We start from the raw sequence: 17,985 nt of genomic DNA, 5'->3' as shown, positions 1-17,985 counted from the left end.
GAGCGGTGGTCGCTCGTCGGTATATAAGACCTGTGAAACTGGCTCCGAAAACAGCGTCCCATGACCTCAGCGGTAGGGGGTCAGTTCGGTTTAACCAACCGTACGATAGTCTCCGCAAATCAAATTGTACCCGTCGTTCCTGTTTAAGCGGGTAGGCGACAACCCTAGTCAACAGTTGGTCGGATCTGACAGTCTGGCTGATGGCGTGGACACACCGGATCCCATCCGAACTCCGAAATTAAGCACGCGGGGCCCCGTGTAAAAGCGGGGTGGGTATTCCCTCTTTTTCACATTCTTTGAAAAATAATTTGGTCCGAAAGGGCGCCTTTATAGTCTGTTCGGAACTCGCTGGATGGTGCGCATACCTCCACCGCTCCCCCCTCGCCCTCCGCGCCTGCACGCTAGTGCGTAGGCAACCCATCGAACTGCCGCGTATTCTTACGGACACCCCCGGTATAGGCTCCCCGTCCCCCTCCCTGCACAACAATACTATCCGACGCCGGCCGCTCCGGCCCCTGTGCCCGCGCTTTTCAACGCCGCTTGTTCGCTGAAATTGCAAATAACAAGCAACCAGAAACAAATGACAGCTAAATCCGGGCGAAAATTTGAAAACAGACATGTTCTTAAATTTGTAGCATCTGCTTTCAAGATAGATTCTTGATTTAGATTTTAAATAAAAATCAGCCCACAGGGCTAAGAAAGGGACAGTCCCCTCGAACAGGCCACAGAGCTCCCAGCGAAGGCGTGGACGAGCGCTCGAGCCGAGCGAGCGGAAGGGAAGGGAGGGAAGCCCGTCTAAAGGGGGGGGGGGCGAGGCGTTTTCTCCTTCTGGTAGAGGCAGTCTTTAAGGGACTGTCTAAAAGAATTGTCAGTGTGGGGGGAGAGGGGCGTGAGCATTTCCGACGCCGAGCGAACTTACTTCTACAGTCGGTTCTGATAAAGCTGCCAGTGGCCGTGTCGGTTGTAGCTCCAACTGTGTCGCCGTCGCCACAAACAAGGACGTGGCCCCCGACCCGTGCACACTGCGAGGGGAACGCCGGGGCAATGGCTGAGGACGCCTGGGGGGTAGGCAATCAGTACACAAGCTATCCCTTAGGTTGTGGAGGGGGGGGGGCGCATTGTGTTAGTTTAGATGCGTCCATCCCCTTTCGGCTTGTCAGGGATTCTGTGCAGAACAGGTCCTTGCCTTCTGCTTACACCCTGTAGGTGTCGGATTTTCTATTACCCGAAAAAGAATGTTCTATAGTCGGGTCGGATTAAGCTGACTCTGGCCGCCGGCATTGTGGCCACAAATAGGGACGTCCGTAACAGCACCCTCCTGGGAGCGCCTGGCGGGTAGGCAAGGCAGCCCGGCGTGGTGCGCGCGCGCTCGGCAGCGGCCTACCTGCCGGGCGGCGTGGGGAGACCCCGCCAAAGCGACCTCCAGGAGGGTGAACGGAGAGCTCCACCTATCAGGGCAGTATGGAAGGGACAAGATGTGTGGGTTACCTACTTTTCGGGGTTTTCTTTCTCTGTGATGAGATATCGACTTATTTCCTGTTTGTTTAGTCTAATTTCTGAGATATTATAAGCAAGCAAGTGAAAATTGCAAGTGCAGCGGGCAGAAATTGTTGTATTATTTCTTATTAGGTTGAGAAACAACTTAATTAGATGTGATCGAAGCTTTCAGAAATTTAATTGTTATTTCTTATTAGGTTGAGAAACAATTAAATTAGATGTGGTCGAAGCTTTGAGAAATTTAATAGTAAGTCGGACTGCCATTATGGCCATTATTAGAGTACCTATATGGGTCGTTGAATCGGAAAGAGTGGCCTGCACCAACCACCCGGGAGGACTCGCTGATGGGAAAAGGTCACGACGGCTCTCTAAGATGATATAGTCCTCCACAACCTTTACCTTTGAACTTCCCCCGTTCCCACCCTGTTGAAGTAAAATAAGATTGCTGGACCAAAGCATGAACTGTGTCTTTACCAGGGAAACAAAAGCAACTATGTTCAGTTTATAAATTTATAAACACACATTTAATCACAATTTATACACAATTAGATAAATTTAATTTAGGGCAAGTTTGTAAATACATTTTTACACTGTTCAATCTGTGTTCTGTAGTTCACTTGATACTATACTAGTATTTGAAGTGGACAGTGAAAATTTTAAGGTGACACATAGTTTTGATTACGTTTGATACATTTGATAACATACAAAAGATCAAAATACAGGATGGACCGAGTAGAATGGAACTTTTTATCAATACTTAATAGATCTTAACATTTTTAAGTACACAACATAAAAAACACCACCCAGGACTTGGGTTTTACAAAATACTAATTGACTAAGCTGGTGAGGATATAAAACGATCTTGAACCTCTAGAGGACAACCTTTTCTAAGAACACATTTTCATCAAAGGGTCCCAACAACGCATTGTACTTTTCCAATACTAATATCAGCATTGGAGAAGTATTTACTTATCACAATAGGATTTTACATAGAAAATCCAATACTTCATAAAATAAATACTGGAAACAGGTGGGTATATAACTTAAATTGTTCGATTATACAACATTGGACACTTTTGTCTTTTATCATATGGAGAAACACATAATATAACACATTGTGCAATAAAAAAATTCAATACCAAAATGTGCATGGCAGAGATGGAAATGAGATGGTACCACAAACTTTTTAACAGGCTGAAAGAGTAAAGTTTCAGAACTGGTCAGCCGTGACCTTTCAGGCTATGACTTATATTTATGAAAACAGTGACTAATACTAAAATGTTACACATATACAGGTAATAAAAGATTGATATGAAAGAGCAGTTTTTGTTTTGTCTCTTTTATACACAAAGAGAGCACCTTTCTAGCAGCAATCGAGACACCTCTAATCAGTTGATTTGAAAGAGATATTGGTGATGTTGGGTATACAATAACACACAGGTTTGCAAAAGTCATAAAGGCTAGAGCAGACATCTTTTACTGATCCCAGGCTTTCGGCTCTGGTATTGTACAGAAATTCTACTTGTCAGATTTCTTTTCATCCTTGGTGTGAACAATCTCTGCGTATTCTGTCTTGTCATCTTCTGGTCGGACGACGACTGGCCTTGCCCGCTCTGCTGCTTGCGAGTGAGTCAGCTCTGCATAAACACACTCCTTGCCCTTTTCTACGTCTTGGGCCACCTGCTGAGCTGCCTTCTCAACATCTTTCTCCTCTGTCACAACAGCAGCCTGGAATAAAATAAAATTACATTATAGTCTCTTTCTTTAGTATCAACTTATTATTTCTTTAGAATTTTAACCGATCTGTACTCCATAAAATGACAAACCTTTAAAATTTCAGTATCACCAGCAACTTTGTCCTTGGCTTTTTTGAACATGCTAGTCAGAGGAAGTTTGGCTTTCTTCTTAATGTTCTTCTTTTGAGCTGGCCCTTGATCTGCACTTTCAGTGTCACTACTGGAATCATACAAAGCAGAATTAGACCACAACAAATTCTAAAAATTCTAATGAGAGAGGATGTCCAGTCCAGGGCACTTATTGGAGAGAAAGTTAGATGGTACATGCATTTATCCATTTATCTATGTACATCCCCTCCTCTCATGCAAATCACTGAGGTATTATTGTATTGTGAATGACACATTAATTTTAAGACCAGATACCCAGAGATGAAATATGAGTAAATCAACAAATCATGCATCTAAAACTAAGTACATGCAACAACAAACAAAGCTGTTTTTTTCCTGATGAAATCAGAGTGATGTCAATAATGCTGAAAGCATAGACATTAGAGAGACACCAATAGTAAACCTGCTCCCAGAACTTACTAAGATTGTTCTTTGTAAATTTCTATCCTCGTGAACTCAATTTAATGTCTGTTAGTGATAGCTTTAGAGTTTCATAGATTGCCAGTTTACTTAATTTTTTCTTGCATCAAAGTTATAATGTGGAAATAGCACAGCGATGAAGATGTGTGACAGTGACAGTTTGGATAACTACCAACAAATCAAAAGGTCAGTGCTCTATGAATTGTGTAGTGCTGAGTCTTGCCTTTGGCCGAGGAGCTGTTCACTATTGACGGATGTGGAAATTCGACTCTTGGGGGTCAACCGCTTGGCCTCCTCTGTTTTACCAGGGTCTTCTGGATCTCCGCCTCTGTAAGGTATAACAACGCCCTATGTACAGCTCATGCAAAGTTTGAGACAGCTGTGTTAGTCAAAGCTAGTTCACCACACATTTGTCATAGGAACTTCCCAATCTGAATGTAGAATTTCACAGCACATCACATGAAACTTAGATTAGAAGAACACTGATATTGACTACCTAACTCTATTCAGCCGAAAATATACCATAAAAAGCCACCACACAAAGTACAAAAAAAGTCAGCATGCAATTACTCTTCATATTAGTGGTTTAGTTATAACACACCTTTAAAGTCACATCACAGAGTATGTAACACTTATTTCAGCATTAATAAGCTGCTGGTTGACTATGACTAAATCGAAACCCAAGTTCTGTTACATCTGTGAGAACTGACGCCTCTGTGACAGTTTTCTATCAATCCAAACCTCCAACCACTGCTGCTAGTGAAAACATAGTGTTGCGTGCTTTAATCTATGCATGCAAATGTTGAAAAACTTACGTCTCTCCAGTGCGAAGTGTAGCAGCTCCTCCTGGGAACAAAAAATCTGAGAGTGGGTATTTTGCAGTCTTTAGACTTGTTGTCATGAGGAGCAAAAACTTGTAAGGATAAATTATTTCTCTAGTTGTCTATCCTCAAAAGTTGGTGTTACATTGTAACACTTCCTCAGTTACTGTCACCTTCATTTTTTGCCATTCTAGTTATGCCAATTATCCTGAAGCGAAGATGATAATGGTGTATTTGTTTAAGACACATGAACAAAGCATTTTAATCAAAACAATATTTATTGAAAAAGAAGGAAAAGAAAATATTAGGTGAATTGATGTAATCATCAATGAAATTAAATAGTCTTAATACAATTACAAAGTCTTTGCTCACAGATTTCCCAACCACCTGAGTAAAGCACATACATTAGAGTTTTTCCAAGTTTTTACAAGGAATGTTTGAATTTTACTTATATGCACAGTGTTTAAAAATAATATTTATAATGCGTAATATCAATAGTAGATCCAGTGAGAATTTAATTAAAAACAAATTCCTGTCATAACATCTAAAATTCAAATGGAATAAATATTGCAGTGATATTATGTGAGTGATAGCTAATAATCACAGCACTTTGGAAAACAAAAATCAAACGGTCTGATCAATTATCACTGCTACAGAAGCAACAAAGCTGCCAACTTAGACTCAAGGACAGAATAATACTTATATGTAAAACAAGAAAACAAATATTTGTAAAGGTCCAACAAATTTATCTTTCAATCTGCTGGAATGGCAATTGCACTATCAGCTTTTGTCCTTAAGGTTAGATTACAGAAAATATAGATGTCAATGATTGATGTGAAATAATATGTGAAATCTTGATTTGTGTAACGGAACATGAATCAGCCCCCAAATCTATTTACATTCTTAGTAAGCAAAGATAATATCTTTGTAAGCTCATGCACGCGCTTATCAACAAAGCAACAATGCGGCTTTGAAAAAAAAAAAAAAAAGGAGCGTTCCTTCTTTCCCACTCCTTAGTTCGATGCTCACAACACAATTAATCATAGTATTTACACATCTCCCTAAGTAACTAAGACCTTATCTTTACACAAGAAATATCAAATACTTTCATTTCTCCAAGCAAAACTTTAAGTACATCACACTGCAAAGAAGACCAGTACTTAATGAATGTTACAGAACACACACTAATTAATTATGAATTTAAAATGAGATTCAAACAGTTTGAATCATTCAGAATTTCAACCTATGTCTTGTAAGCAAACAATAAATATGAGAATATTGGCATGAAACAGACTGAGCTATAAAAAGAGTACAACTAAGTATATAAAAAAATAAAAGATACACCATTTACAATAAGTAGGAAAAATGGGCAACCAATCCTATGTTCTACTTATCTTCTGTCTTTTAATTTGTTCTGCATGGTAAATTTTTAAAAATAGGGTACACCCGTTTGCTTCAAAATATGAAGAACAACTGTTGCAACAGACTGGTTTGAAAAACGATACAAATAAATGTAGCAATTGAAAGAAACAAAATGGATTGGGAATAAGTTCCTAGAGTCTAATGACTTTTGACAATCACTTCTGTATACCATACCACAACTCTGATTTGAAAACAAGAAAATCTATATTGATACCTAAATTTTGGGGTTCAATAAAAGGATAAAACAGATTTATAAATATGAAAGTGTATTAGCCTACATATGTTACTCACTAGAAATTATCAAATATTAAAACTCTGCACTCAGGATCAACAAATACTTAGCTAGGATTTTAAAAGCTAAACTACCTTCTGCAAATGAAGGAAAGCAATATGGTCCTACAAACCAATCAACTGGTAAAAGTCAATAAAACTGAAGAAAAGCCTGCCAAATTACCGTTACTTTGGATCAATGGCACTTCAATAAATAAAATCTAACATGAAAAGTTGACGATCAATCAATGAACGAATTGTGAAAATTATTATTCCTCTCTAACTATCAAAGGCTTCACTTAAACACATTCAATTGACACATACATTCCTATTTTGAGCGTGTCCATCAATACCATTGAGATCACTAACTTTCACCACTTTTTCACAGCAACTTATAAATTTAGCAGAAACTTCGGGAAATGCTAAAAACTTTGAGGAAATGGATTTTCAAAACAATGCCAAAGCAAGGCTTAGCAGTCTAAAGAACTACTTCTGCAGTAGCAATTTGGTCACTGTTAGAAATGTAAAAATTGAAATATGAATATTGCTGTTGACACAATAAGAGCTCATTGAGTAAAGACAACAATAAATGAGTTCTGGGTATGATTTAGGCGTTTGTTACAACTTCATGAAGCATAGCATGTATAATGTGGAGAATATGGTAATCTCTTTCATATAAGCCTCTTTAACATGCCCCTATAACTTTGGAATCATCAACTTAACAGTACATATTTACATTATGATAAAAATAGGGGGTGCAAATTAATATCCTACTCTGAGTGTTGTGGCAATTAACAATTTGTAGATCCGTCAGTGTTCCAGCTCAATATGTACAGAAATCTTCTATGCATTATCACACAAAACAACACCTTATTTCCCTTGGCTAGTATGGCTAACAAATAAAGTAATGCTGATCAGTCCAAATTGAGAGTAATTTCAATGGGATAAAATGAAAATAAAATTCCTGAAGAAAAGTGGCAGTGTATGTGGCAGTCTTCCAAAATGTCAGCCAATTCAGTATTAATCATTTTTTTTTTTCACGGGAGGCATAGAGAGCCTGGATGTTCTCTACAGGGGATATGGTATGGAGGCAGTCGCAGTCTAAACTATGAAAAGTGTACAAATGTGTATCCTAAAACTTCTTGCAACATTTTAATATGTAACTATTTTTTTTTAATTGCTATTAAATTTAATCCTTATACCTGAAACTAGCCAAAGGAGAAGTAAGGGAAAGCATTAGCTGATTTCTAGCTTCAGATCCAAGTCAAAACAGAACAAGAAATTTGATAGTCTATACTGCACACATACTTCACACAGGACATTTGATAAAAACTAATTTAAAAGCATTGCTTGAGTATTTTGGTAACAAACCCTCTAATCTATAATATAAGCCCAATGCCATTCTGAAACTTTCTCTTTTAAGTAGTAATGATGCTCACTTTTTGATTCAGTTTTTCAGTCACTGTAAAGAACTGAGAGCACAAAATGTGCTTTTAAGATTTTTTCTATACCAAATTTGAATGGTATGAGCTATGACTTAAGTTGCCCAGCAACCACAGAAAGTCAAGGTGGAAGTCAAACCACCTCTATTCCTTCAGTACTTTCAGTATGGTAGCGTTCATAAAATGCTCGTTTGTCAGTACAAAAGTTTGCATACTGAATGGTCTGAATTCACATGATGTGTTTCATAATTCATTAGATCTATTTCCTAAGCTACTAAAGTAATATGGGTCCTGTCCTATGCATCTGAGTCTCTAGAAATTCTCCTAGTGCACATCCCCTCTTCAAAACCACATAGGACAGGTGAAGGCATCACGGAAATCAGTCTGTCAAAGACTTTGGATCATAATATACTTCCTCATTACAGGAATGCGCAATCAGATCCATTAATTGAATAGGAAGGAATTTTTTTTTTCGTCCAACTTTAAGTTCTTAGGCTAGAGCACATGCCACAAGACTGCTGACTCTACACGGGGGTGTCTTCCTTGATTTCCTTCTTGATGTCATTTCCATTGATATATTCAGAAGAAACGTTGTGGTTTATTGATGGATTTTCAGTGCCGCCCACTCCTGCGTGCTTGGCCTTTTCCGAATGGCCTTCAGGATCGATGTGAGCCACACTGCTGGTTTGACTGGACTTTCCGCGACCTCCACCAGCTGCAAACAGCAACAATGAACTCCTGTCATGCATTATTTCCACACCCTAGGCGTGTCCATAGCTCAGAAATCACCACTATTCTGCTTTCAAAACAATAAAAAAAAAAATAAAAAAAAATAATGTTTTAAATTTATTTGAACTCTATAAAAAGGAACAGAGCAGAATGAGAAGGATATTTTTCAGAGCTTAGAACACACAAGCCATATGTAATATGTACTTTTATTTGCTATTCAGACTGGCTTTGCAGACTGATATGAAAGCAAATCAAGTATGTATCCTACAAAATGCACAAGTGCATTGTAGTTAAACATGCTCTCAGTTATGCATCCTTTGAATGAAGGAAAGTGACATCAAAATAAATTTTCTTAATAGAACATTTCAAAGGAAATGTAATTGTTGTTTAAAAATTTTTTAAAAAGAAGAACCACAGTATCATTCATCATAAGTGACTAGTTGTGTAGCTATGATAATAATATGTCTCATTATTAGACACACTCCGCTTAGAAATTTCTGATTTCAAAGTTGCCATGAGCTACATACAACCAACAACTAAACAAAAATGTTGTTTAAAACAATTGAATTTAATTTCTTATCTGTATCTAAGTTCATGCAACTTACAAAATGTTTTGTTAATAACCATCAAATAATTAACTAAGAAGTACCTTCAATCAGTAAGACTAGATCTCAAACTGATAAAAGTAGAAAACATCCAAATAAATACCATGCAACATTTTTCTATTGATCAATAGTAATAGTTTTCCATGCTAAGTTTTATCAACCTCACCACCTTCTTTACAGGAACATCACTATCCGCTACACTGTTTCTCAAATTTCATTCACTGATGATACATAACATAATAGAGATGCATTCTGAGAGCAATGCTTTGACTGCTTGTGTGTTAGCCATTTGGGTGGGGCTTCGGCATGAGAAGGCAAGTACTTCAACTCCTCTCCTGAACAGATTCTTTCACTCATCACAACGTTTTACCAATAGTAGCTGGAAATACTTCATAACTGTATTTGTATTTGCCATAAATTGTGCTTTGAAACCCACACCAAACAGCAAGCTTACTAAAGAAAGTGCTCAGAATACTTCAGATCAGCCAGACAAGATGGCCAAAAACAAGGATACAGGCGTGTGACAACTTGAAAGGAATATTCGAGCTACCCATAATTTTAAGTTGCAGTAAGAAGATGCATTATTTAGTTTTTAAAGCAATTTAAGTAACTGGTGCAAGTTTTTTTAATGTTTCGACATATCATATTGTAGTCATGCTTAATTGTTAAGCCATGTGGTAAGATTGACGCTAATTTGATAAGAGCACAACTACAGTGTGTTTGTGAGGCAACAAGTTAGTTCAAAATTGTGATAACTTGTGCAACTAGTTGGATTGTTATTCTGAGTGATAGTGTGGTTCATACAGCAAATTCTTCCCTTCGCACATATGCATGCAGGCTCATGCTCTAATCTACACAAGCAAATACATCCGAATTCTATTCATCTATTTGTGACTTGAGAAAGAAAATATCCAGCTTGCTTCACACTAACTCTTGTTGGAAGCACTTGCCTTCATTCAGGAGTCTAGTTCTTGCTGGCCACAGCTTTGACACGGAAGGGAGGAGGGAAGCAAAATATATTTAGTACTGAAGACAAGGCAGGTAGAAAGAGGAAGATAGAGATGTGGTAATGTCTCAGAAACAGGCAGACTTCTCTGAAAGTGCAAACTACAATAACATCCCAATCCCATCTACACATTAACCTTCACCATCAAACACTGCTCAACAAAAACGACAGTAATAATAAAAATAATAAAATATAAAATTTCACTCCAAGAAGTGCCTGTTTGAAAGACAAGTCAAGTTTAAAGAAATCTGGAAATAGCAGCAAACACCTCAAATGGATTCATGGGATACAGGAGCGAGGGAAAGAGAGACCAACCAACACAAAATATTTAAGACCAGAGGAGATTCAATTTTAAACAGCCGAAAATGAAACAAAATTGTCAAAAAGAAAAAACAAATACAGAATATAAGCTAGGTAGTCACATGATTTGCAATACCATAAGAAGCTTTCAAAGGTAGTATTTTAAATTTAACTTTCTCGAGACCTCAAAGCACAAAATCAGAAGATACATGCTTTAAAAAGGCTAGCTGATTAATCCTCACTTTCGAAAGCACTTTTTGTCTTTAATACGAAGCTTTGATGTAGTTCAAAGCAGGGGAACTATCAAGCCTGGTGAGAAAACATGACTAAAAAAGAAACTGTCTTAACCCATTTCAAATGTATTCGTAATTTTATGTGACTTAGATAAGAATATTCTAAGTGACACAGTAATAAGCTAATGCTAAATTATGAGAATCTAAAAAACACAAATTATGGGTAGCCACTCTGATCTGACTGCTTGCAATATTTGTAGATGCCTAATACATCACCCCATGAAAGATGAAAAAAATGGATGAATGAGGAAAAAACTTATTTGGTTTGTAGGTATAGTATAAGAATGCGATATAGAGACAAGTGTGGTTGGCGATATTGTGTTAGGCCCCCTAAAAATAAGAACAATGAGACTAGATTATTCCTCACAATATCTGAGATTTTATGAAAACTACCTTTTAGAAGTCTCCTTTTGACACACCATATTCCAGAACAAGAAAAAAAAGTATAAAAGGAACTTCAAAGTGGCAATATTCATAAGAAATGGTATGAGAAAAAAGCAAAAGATCAGCACAAAAGCACCTGTGCTGCAAGACATTATCTCAGAAATTGATAGGAAGAACCAGTTATGCATTGTCTTTTTTCAGGAAGTCAGTCAGTCCCATGATACATCAAACACAGATTGAACTTTTCTTTTCTTGTTTGTAAAATATGAAACACAGTAATTGTATCATGAAAGAGACTGGAAAGTTAGTATCAGTGTACCTACCTATACACTAGGGAGAAAAAGGAAAAAATATGGTTACTCCAGGGCTAAACTTTTTTCTAATTCCCACTGAAATAAGAGAAATTTTGTTAATACCTTTCATCGTCTAATGGTGTACAAAAAAAATAATTTCTTTCTAGTTAAGTTTTGAATTTATACTAAGCAAAAATGGGCTTGAAGTATGTAGGTATTTATGATTTTAAACAAAAAGGAACAAGTTTATGGGAACCATTCCTAAATATTAGAAATTAAATTAACAATGGATAGATGGATAGATTTTTCCTAAGGATGGTAATAAAATTAAAAGTACACAAACACACTATATATGGAGCAAGTACTTGGGTAGTCGGGATTCAGGAAGCTATTTTCTACCAGCCTCAAGCTTCAAATGAGTTCATGCACATTATGCTGTTCGTCCTCACCTCACACCCACAAATTCTATAGCGGGTCTCCGGTTTGTTCTGAGAAAACAAAAGCAAGGACTTTTCACTTTTGTGCTTTCAACTACATGTTATAAGAATTTTTCTGTAAAGCTTTTTATGTGACACCAGAGTTCATTTCGCAGCCTTGATGGCTTTCTCAATTAGAAGGCAACACCACATCACAAAAGATACCCCATATTCAGTTTGTAAAACATTCGTCTACTACCTGAACACCCTACATTTCCGCACCAGGCAGGTTACACAAATGCAATTAACAATTCCACCACCCCAAATGTGGAAACTATCCATACACAGATGTGAGAGCTAAGAAATGTTATCCAAAACAAAAAAGGAATAGTTTGAACTCTAATCTGTAAATGCACCGTTGAAAAATATGTTTCCATGTCCCTTTTATCGTTTACATACCTGCAAAGCACCATCTGCCAGTGGCTCGAGCAAAGACGACAATGAAAATGATGAGAAGTACAAGGAGAACTGCGATAACAATTCCAACAATGGCTCCAGCCCCCATCTCCGCCATAGCTATTGGGATAGAAAAACAAAATTGCTATGAATACACTCAATCACGGTTTATTTACACTCTAAAAATTAAATCAAATTTTGTGTTTCTAAAATCAGCTATAGTTTGTGAACTACCCTTGCAGCACAAATCGTCCTTAAAAACGTTTATGAAACCTTCAGAGAACCAAAAGAACGTTCTCAGAACGTTGTCTGAACGTTTGGTGCTACAAGGGTATTTTCTGAGTTAATGTTCATAAAAACACCATCTTTCAAGAGACCAAATTAATCAGGTAGCTGGTCTTGCTGAGTTTACCTCTAGGCTGAGAGCTCGTGGAGATCCGGACGACGTAGTCCTGCTGGCCGATGGTGTTGGTGGCCTGCACCCTGTACTCGCGTTCAACGTCGTCCTTGGTGACGGGCCGGATGTGCAGCTTGGTCTCCCACTCGCCGTACCCCTATAGGTGCCATAAAGGATTAACCATCGGACCACACAAAAGGTCCCCTAACACGTATTCGTCGAAATGGTTCGAGGAATTATTTTCTTGCTTATTTAAACCAAATGGTATACGATCGACAGAACCACTTTCGGGGCGCTCCGCTCCGTTCGCTCCGTTCGCTCGGCCGCGCCTTTGCTCACCTTGGGCTCGGCGAAGCCCACTTCAAAGTGGCCGGTGGTGTCGAGGCTGCCCTCGTCGATGTTCTCCCGGCCGACGGTCCACAGGAAGCTGGGCTTGGGGTTGGCCTTGATGCGGACGGCGATGAGCCCCTCCTCGCCCTCGATGAAGCCGAACTGCTCCAGGTCGCCGGGCGCGGGCTTGGGGGCGACTGCGGCCGGGGAAAACAAGACAGGGAGCATGAAGTCGGAGTTCAGACATTTCGCGACGACTGCCGATATGTCGCTTCGGCTTAAATTCCATTCAAATGCAACGTGCCCCAGGAGGGAGGGTGTGTGCTAAATAGCACAGAGTTTTCTAGGAGCTGTTCGTGTACTTTAGGGGGGACGGACCCAAAAGGCGAGCCAAAAGGTCGGTTATCGGAGTCCATAGGAACACCATGGTATTTTTACCCCAGGGGCACAACAACAATATGGGGTCTCCCTCCCTCCATGGACTCCAATGGCCATCCTGCTTCTTGTGGGTCTCCATAATATTTGGTCCCACTCTAAAGTCCCATACGTGGTTTCTGAACAGCCTCCAAGCAGCTCCAATGGGGGTCATTATATATGTGTCTGTCCCCCCTCCCCCACCCCCTCAGGTCATGATATTTGCGCCTTACACTTGACGTTGATGCGCTTGCGCGCGGTGGTGCGCGCGGGGTCCATGCCGATGATGGGGTGCGAGGCCACGCAGCGCAGCTCCTTGCCGTTGTCGCTCCAGCGCACCTCCCGGGTCAGGTTCTGGCGGATGCTGAACAGGTTGTCCTTCCTGTTCTCGAAGATCTCGGGCCGGGCCAGGTCCTCCGTCACGGGGTCGTCACCTGCACGCGCGCACACGCAGAGATGTGTTAATTTTTCGAAAAACCACAAAAAAACAAAAAAAAAAAACAAAAAAAAAACTGAACAAACTGGGATTTACTTTAAAAATCTATAAAATACGCATTTAAAAGGAAAAATAAATCTTAAGAATTTTCACACAAAATTAAAAAATTAAATTGAATGTTGTTAAGCTATGCATGCGTCCACCAACCGATGAACCACGTGATGTTGGCCGCCGGTCTGCCCTCGGGCACCTCGCAGGTCGCGAGGAAGCGCTCGCCCTCCTGGTAGCTGTCCTGGGGGTCTCGGGGCCGCGTCAGCTCCATGACGGGGGGCACCTTGGGGGCGCCTGGGGACCGGGCAGAGAAAACAACCATCAGTTACAGGACAGGCCCAGACTCACAAAAAAAGCACCTCCATTTAAGAAAACAAAAAAATAAATAAAAAAATAATTAAGATTAAAAAAAAATAGAACTTGAAATATTTTAGTGAAGAACTCCTTGGTGCCACTTGTAAGGTAAATTGATACTCACGCGCTACGACTACGACCATGGCGCCCTCGCTCTCGTGCGCCTCGGTGGCGACGCCGACGGTGCACTTGAACACGCCGTTGTACTTGTCCTCGACGCTCGGGATCGACACGCCGCAGTGGCCCTTCTCAAGGCCGTCGCCCAGGTAGACGGCGTTGGAGGGCGGCGTCGGCCCCCGCACCGGGTTCAGGTTGAGCGGCGCCTCCAGCCCGGGCACCACGATGCGGCAGTACTGGATGGGCACCGAGACCCGGCACAGCATCGACACGTTCTGGCCGACCGACACGACGGACTCGGCCGGGAACACCTCCACGTGTACGGCCAGCAGACCTGGGGAAAGAGAGGGGGAGACTATGAGCACACGGGTCAAAACTTTTCACTTAAAAATATGCGAGAACAGAAGTAAAAATTATGTACAATGACTTTACTGTTCTAAAAACAACAAAAAAACAAACATTCTTTTAAAATTACGCCCTGTTCAGGTGTCCGCAGAAAACGACCCTCCCAGTAATCCATGCAGGAGGTACGTGAAAATGTAGAAGCCACCCCCTCCCCTCCTCCCCCAGCAGAGAGCGTCATATGAGCACTTCCAAGTCCAAGGCGACCCTCCCACCACCCCGGGCCCCACCGCTCGGCCGCCCGGCCCGGTGCGAGCGCCCGCAGTGGAGCGGGTAGACGACCCGCGGTGCGGCCGAGCGGCCGAGTTGCCTACCCGCCCCTGCGACCGCCCCGCCAGCACCAGCAGCCTCCGCGTTAGCTACAACGATAGTCCAGGAAAGATAGCTAAAAAAACGGCCTCAACGAGGGCACAATCGAAATTTCGTGGTGTAATAATTGCACCACACGTCAATTCCGACAGGAAAAACGAAAACAAAATGTGCGAATTTAGAGTTGAAGTCATGAAAGGAGAGGGAAGGGAGGAAGGGAGAAAGGGAGGTGGGGGTTGTGAGGCCACAGGACCAGGCCTACTCCACTGAGGCGCGGGCGGGCACCTGAGCCTCGCACCGCACCGCCCCGCACCCTAAAGGAGCCCTTTGACAAGGTGCGCGCCCATACCCGCGTCGTCGTCGTCGTCATCGGCGCGACACCACTTTCCAAAAGGAAATGGAGAGGGGGAGGGAGAGGGTGGGGGCAGGTAAATGAGAGGCGCGCAGAGTGGAGTGAGAGGGAGTGCTCCGTGGCGGGGCGTGGCGCGGCCAGAGCACGCCCGAGAAGCCTAATGGATCGCCCCCTGGATGGCAGTCATTCCGACCAACTTAGCGGAGCAGAGCGGCCCAAACCGAAGCGGTGGCGCCGAGTGAGACGGACTCGCCCCCTCCCCTCCCCTCTCCCTCTCCCCTGATGGGGTCAACCCGACGAGGCCTGCCCACCACCCCGAGCTCTCCGGCCGCGCCGTCGGGCGAGCCGCAGGCGGTATTTGTGGCCGTGAGTCGAGAGGTCCCTAGTTTGAGGTCAGGCGGCGCGACCAGTTGGGACCCGAGGGGGTGGGGTGGGGAAGGGGGGGGGGTGACAGCAGGTCCAAAGGAAAAGGGAGAGGGGAGGGGGAGTGCCCTGTGCAGCCAGGGGAGGGCGGGGAGCGCCATCGTTGCATTTGCCAAGTTTTGCACCCCCCTCCCGCAGTGAGGCGGTGCGTGGCGTGGCGTGGCGTGGCGTGGCGTGGCGTGGCGTGGCGTGGCGTGGCGGGGCGGGGCCGCGCGCACACCGGCCTGGTGATTCAATCTTGCAAAGTAAAACAAGCTTACTAAACTCGGTCCGCCACGCCACGCCCCGCCACGCCCTGGACACCGCTGTCCGGTGAGCGGGCGGAACAGGGAACACCCCCGGCTTGCGGCCCGCCCTGCCTGCCTTGCTGAGACCCGTGAGCCCATGAGGCGGGTAACGCAACGGGGCAACAAGAAGGACCATCAGACGCGCAACAATGTGAGAAGAGTAAGCAAGCTGCGTTTACTGTCGTTCGTTTGCAACTTTGCGCGCGGTCAACACGTAAAGTAACAAAATACAAAACAAACAACAATCGCATTGTACAACAGAAAAACTGCATACGCTCAATTGAATGTACATATACGTTAGGTGTTAATCGGCATGATTGGTGGTTGTTGTTGACGCAGTCGGTTGTGATGGTTGCACTGGCTGCCTGCCCGTGGTTGATTGATAGGTTGCCGGTCGCACGGTTGAGTGGCGGTGGGTGTTGACTTGGATGAGGCTCCGCACCGCCGCCGCAGAAATAAGGCGGGCAATATCTGCGCTAATCCTTTGAGCCGACTCATTACGGGCGGCGCTCATTGAGAGTGAGTGAGCGAGTGGGCGAGAGAGAGAGAGAGAGAGAGAGAGAGAGAGAGAGAGAGAGAGAGAGAGAGAGAGAGAGAGGGGGGTGAAGGGGATGAAACGAGAGAGAGAGAAAGAGCGAGAAAGAGAAAGAGCGCGAGAGAGAAAGAGCGAGAGCGAGAGAGAGAGAGAGAGCGAAAGAGAGAGAGAGAGAGAGAGAGAAAGAGCGAGAGAGAGAGAAAGAGCGAGAGCGAGGGAGAGAGCGAGCAAGAGAGCGAGAGAGACAGCAGAGCCCCCGGGGGTGCGCTTGTAGAGTTAGCTGGCTGGCACACTGTAATCACAGCGCGGGCCAAGAACTGTATGCGGCCGCCCCGCCACGCCCCGCCACACCACGCCCCTACAGGGACCCGTTGGCAGCCGCGGGAGGACGGTGACGAATGTTGACTCGGCGGCGTATCACCGCGCCCCCGCAACTCTCCCTCCCCCGCAGGAGCACAAAACTCTCCAAAGAGGTACAATATATTTATCCGTGACGTTGACTGTCACACGCCGTCACACACACACACAAACACAAAGCAACCTCTTCAACCCCTCCCCCTTTCCTCTGCCTCACTTCTCTCTTTCTCCAAGTTGCAGCGAGTCGCGCAACGAGTACTCTGCCTGTCTTCCCCATATTTTGAGCGAAAGGAAACATGTTTTATTTAACGTTTTCGCTGCACGCCCTTCGCGCACGACCGACCGGACCGGGACGCTCGTCTCTCCTCACGCGGGTTCATTTCAATAAAAACGCCGTAGAAAAAAAGGTACAAATTTGTCGTCTTTCACCTTGTCGGCAAAAGTTTCTCACGAAGAAAAACAGGAATGCGAACAAGTCTGAAAAAGGTAGGTTTTCCGTCCATCCCCAAGCGTATTTTTTCCTTCTTCCGAGGACCGGTGGTGGTGTTCTTGCACCTGAACCCCGGCCGGGGACAAGGGGGAGGAAGAGTGAAATCGATGGCAAATAGTGCGACAGTCGAGCGTCCTGCCCTTCTCAAGCCAAGCCTCTCCGCTCCCGATCAGGCTCCTGCAACCCTGCTCTGCGCAAGAAAAAGAGCGAAAGAAAAAAAGAAAAAGTTGCACGCATGCCTTTCGTTGCGTGAAAATTTAGCGCCTGCTTGTGGGAATTATAATAAAGTGTGTTTCTAAAGGAATTAAAGTGCCTTTCAGATGCCTTCAAAAGGGGCGACGGCCCTGTTTCTTTGCCAGTGGTTTGACGCACGACGAGATGCGAGCGTTTGAGAGGGGAAGAGGGGTATCTGTGCGCTGAATTCCCCCCCCCCCCCCCCGGTAAATGAGAGGCGCGCAGAGTGGAGTGAGAGG

General features: G+C 43.2%; 1 protein-coding gene across 5 annotated transcripts in view; it reads right to left on the bottom strand.

The window, feature by feature from the left end:
• Positions 1-1,993: 1,993 nt before the first annotated feature.
• LOC113213170 (fasciclin-3) overlaps positions 1,994-17,985 on the bottom strand; it is a 213,859-nt gene continuing 197,867 nt past the window's right edge. The window contains exons 2-11 of one of the 5 annotated variants that reach the window (XM_052265258.1): positions 14,365-14,691; positions 14,043-14,180; positions 13,633-13,833; positions 12,995-13,182; positions 12,671-12,812; positions 12,262-12,378; positions 4,637-4,667; positions 4,045-4,149; positions 3,324-3,453; positions 1,994-3,225 (exon numbers count right to left, since the gene is read on the bottom strand). In XM_052265258.1, coding sequence (XP_052121218.1) covers positions 3,016-3,225; positions 3,324-3,453; positions 4,045-4,149; positions 4,637-4,667; positions 12,262-12,378; positions 12,671-12,812; positions 12,995-13,182; positions 13,633-13,833; positions 14,043-14,180; positions 14,365-14,691 — 1,589 coding nt within the window. In that variant the 3' untranslated portion in view covers positions 1,994-3,015. Of the gene's footprint in view, positions 3,226-3,323; positions 3,454-4,044; positions 4,150-4,636; positions 4,668-4,901; positions 8,492-12,261; positions 12,379-12,670; positions 12,813-12,994; positions 13,183-13,632; positions 13,834-14,042; positions 14,181-14,364; positions 14,692-17,985 lie in introns of those variants that run through there. The other 4 variants (XM_052265259.1, XM_052265260.1, XM_052265261.1 and 1 more) reach the window with 4 other exon arrangements.

Source organism: Frankliniella occidentalis, unplaced genomic scaffold (genome assembly GCF_000697945.3).
Source record: "Frankliniella occidentalis isolate FOCC.00 unplaced genomic scaffold, Focc_3.1 Scaffold25, whole genome shotgun sequence".
NCBI lineage: Eukaryota > Metazoa > Arthropoda > Insecta > Thysanoptera > Thripidae > Frankliniella > Frankliniella occidentalis.
This window is presented reverse-complemented; position numbering and strand designations above follow the sequence as displayed.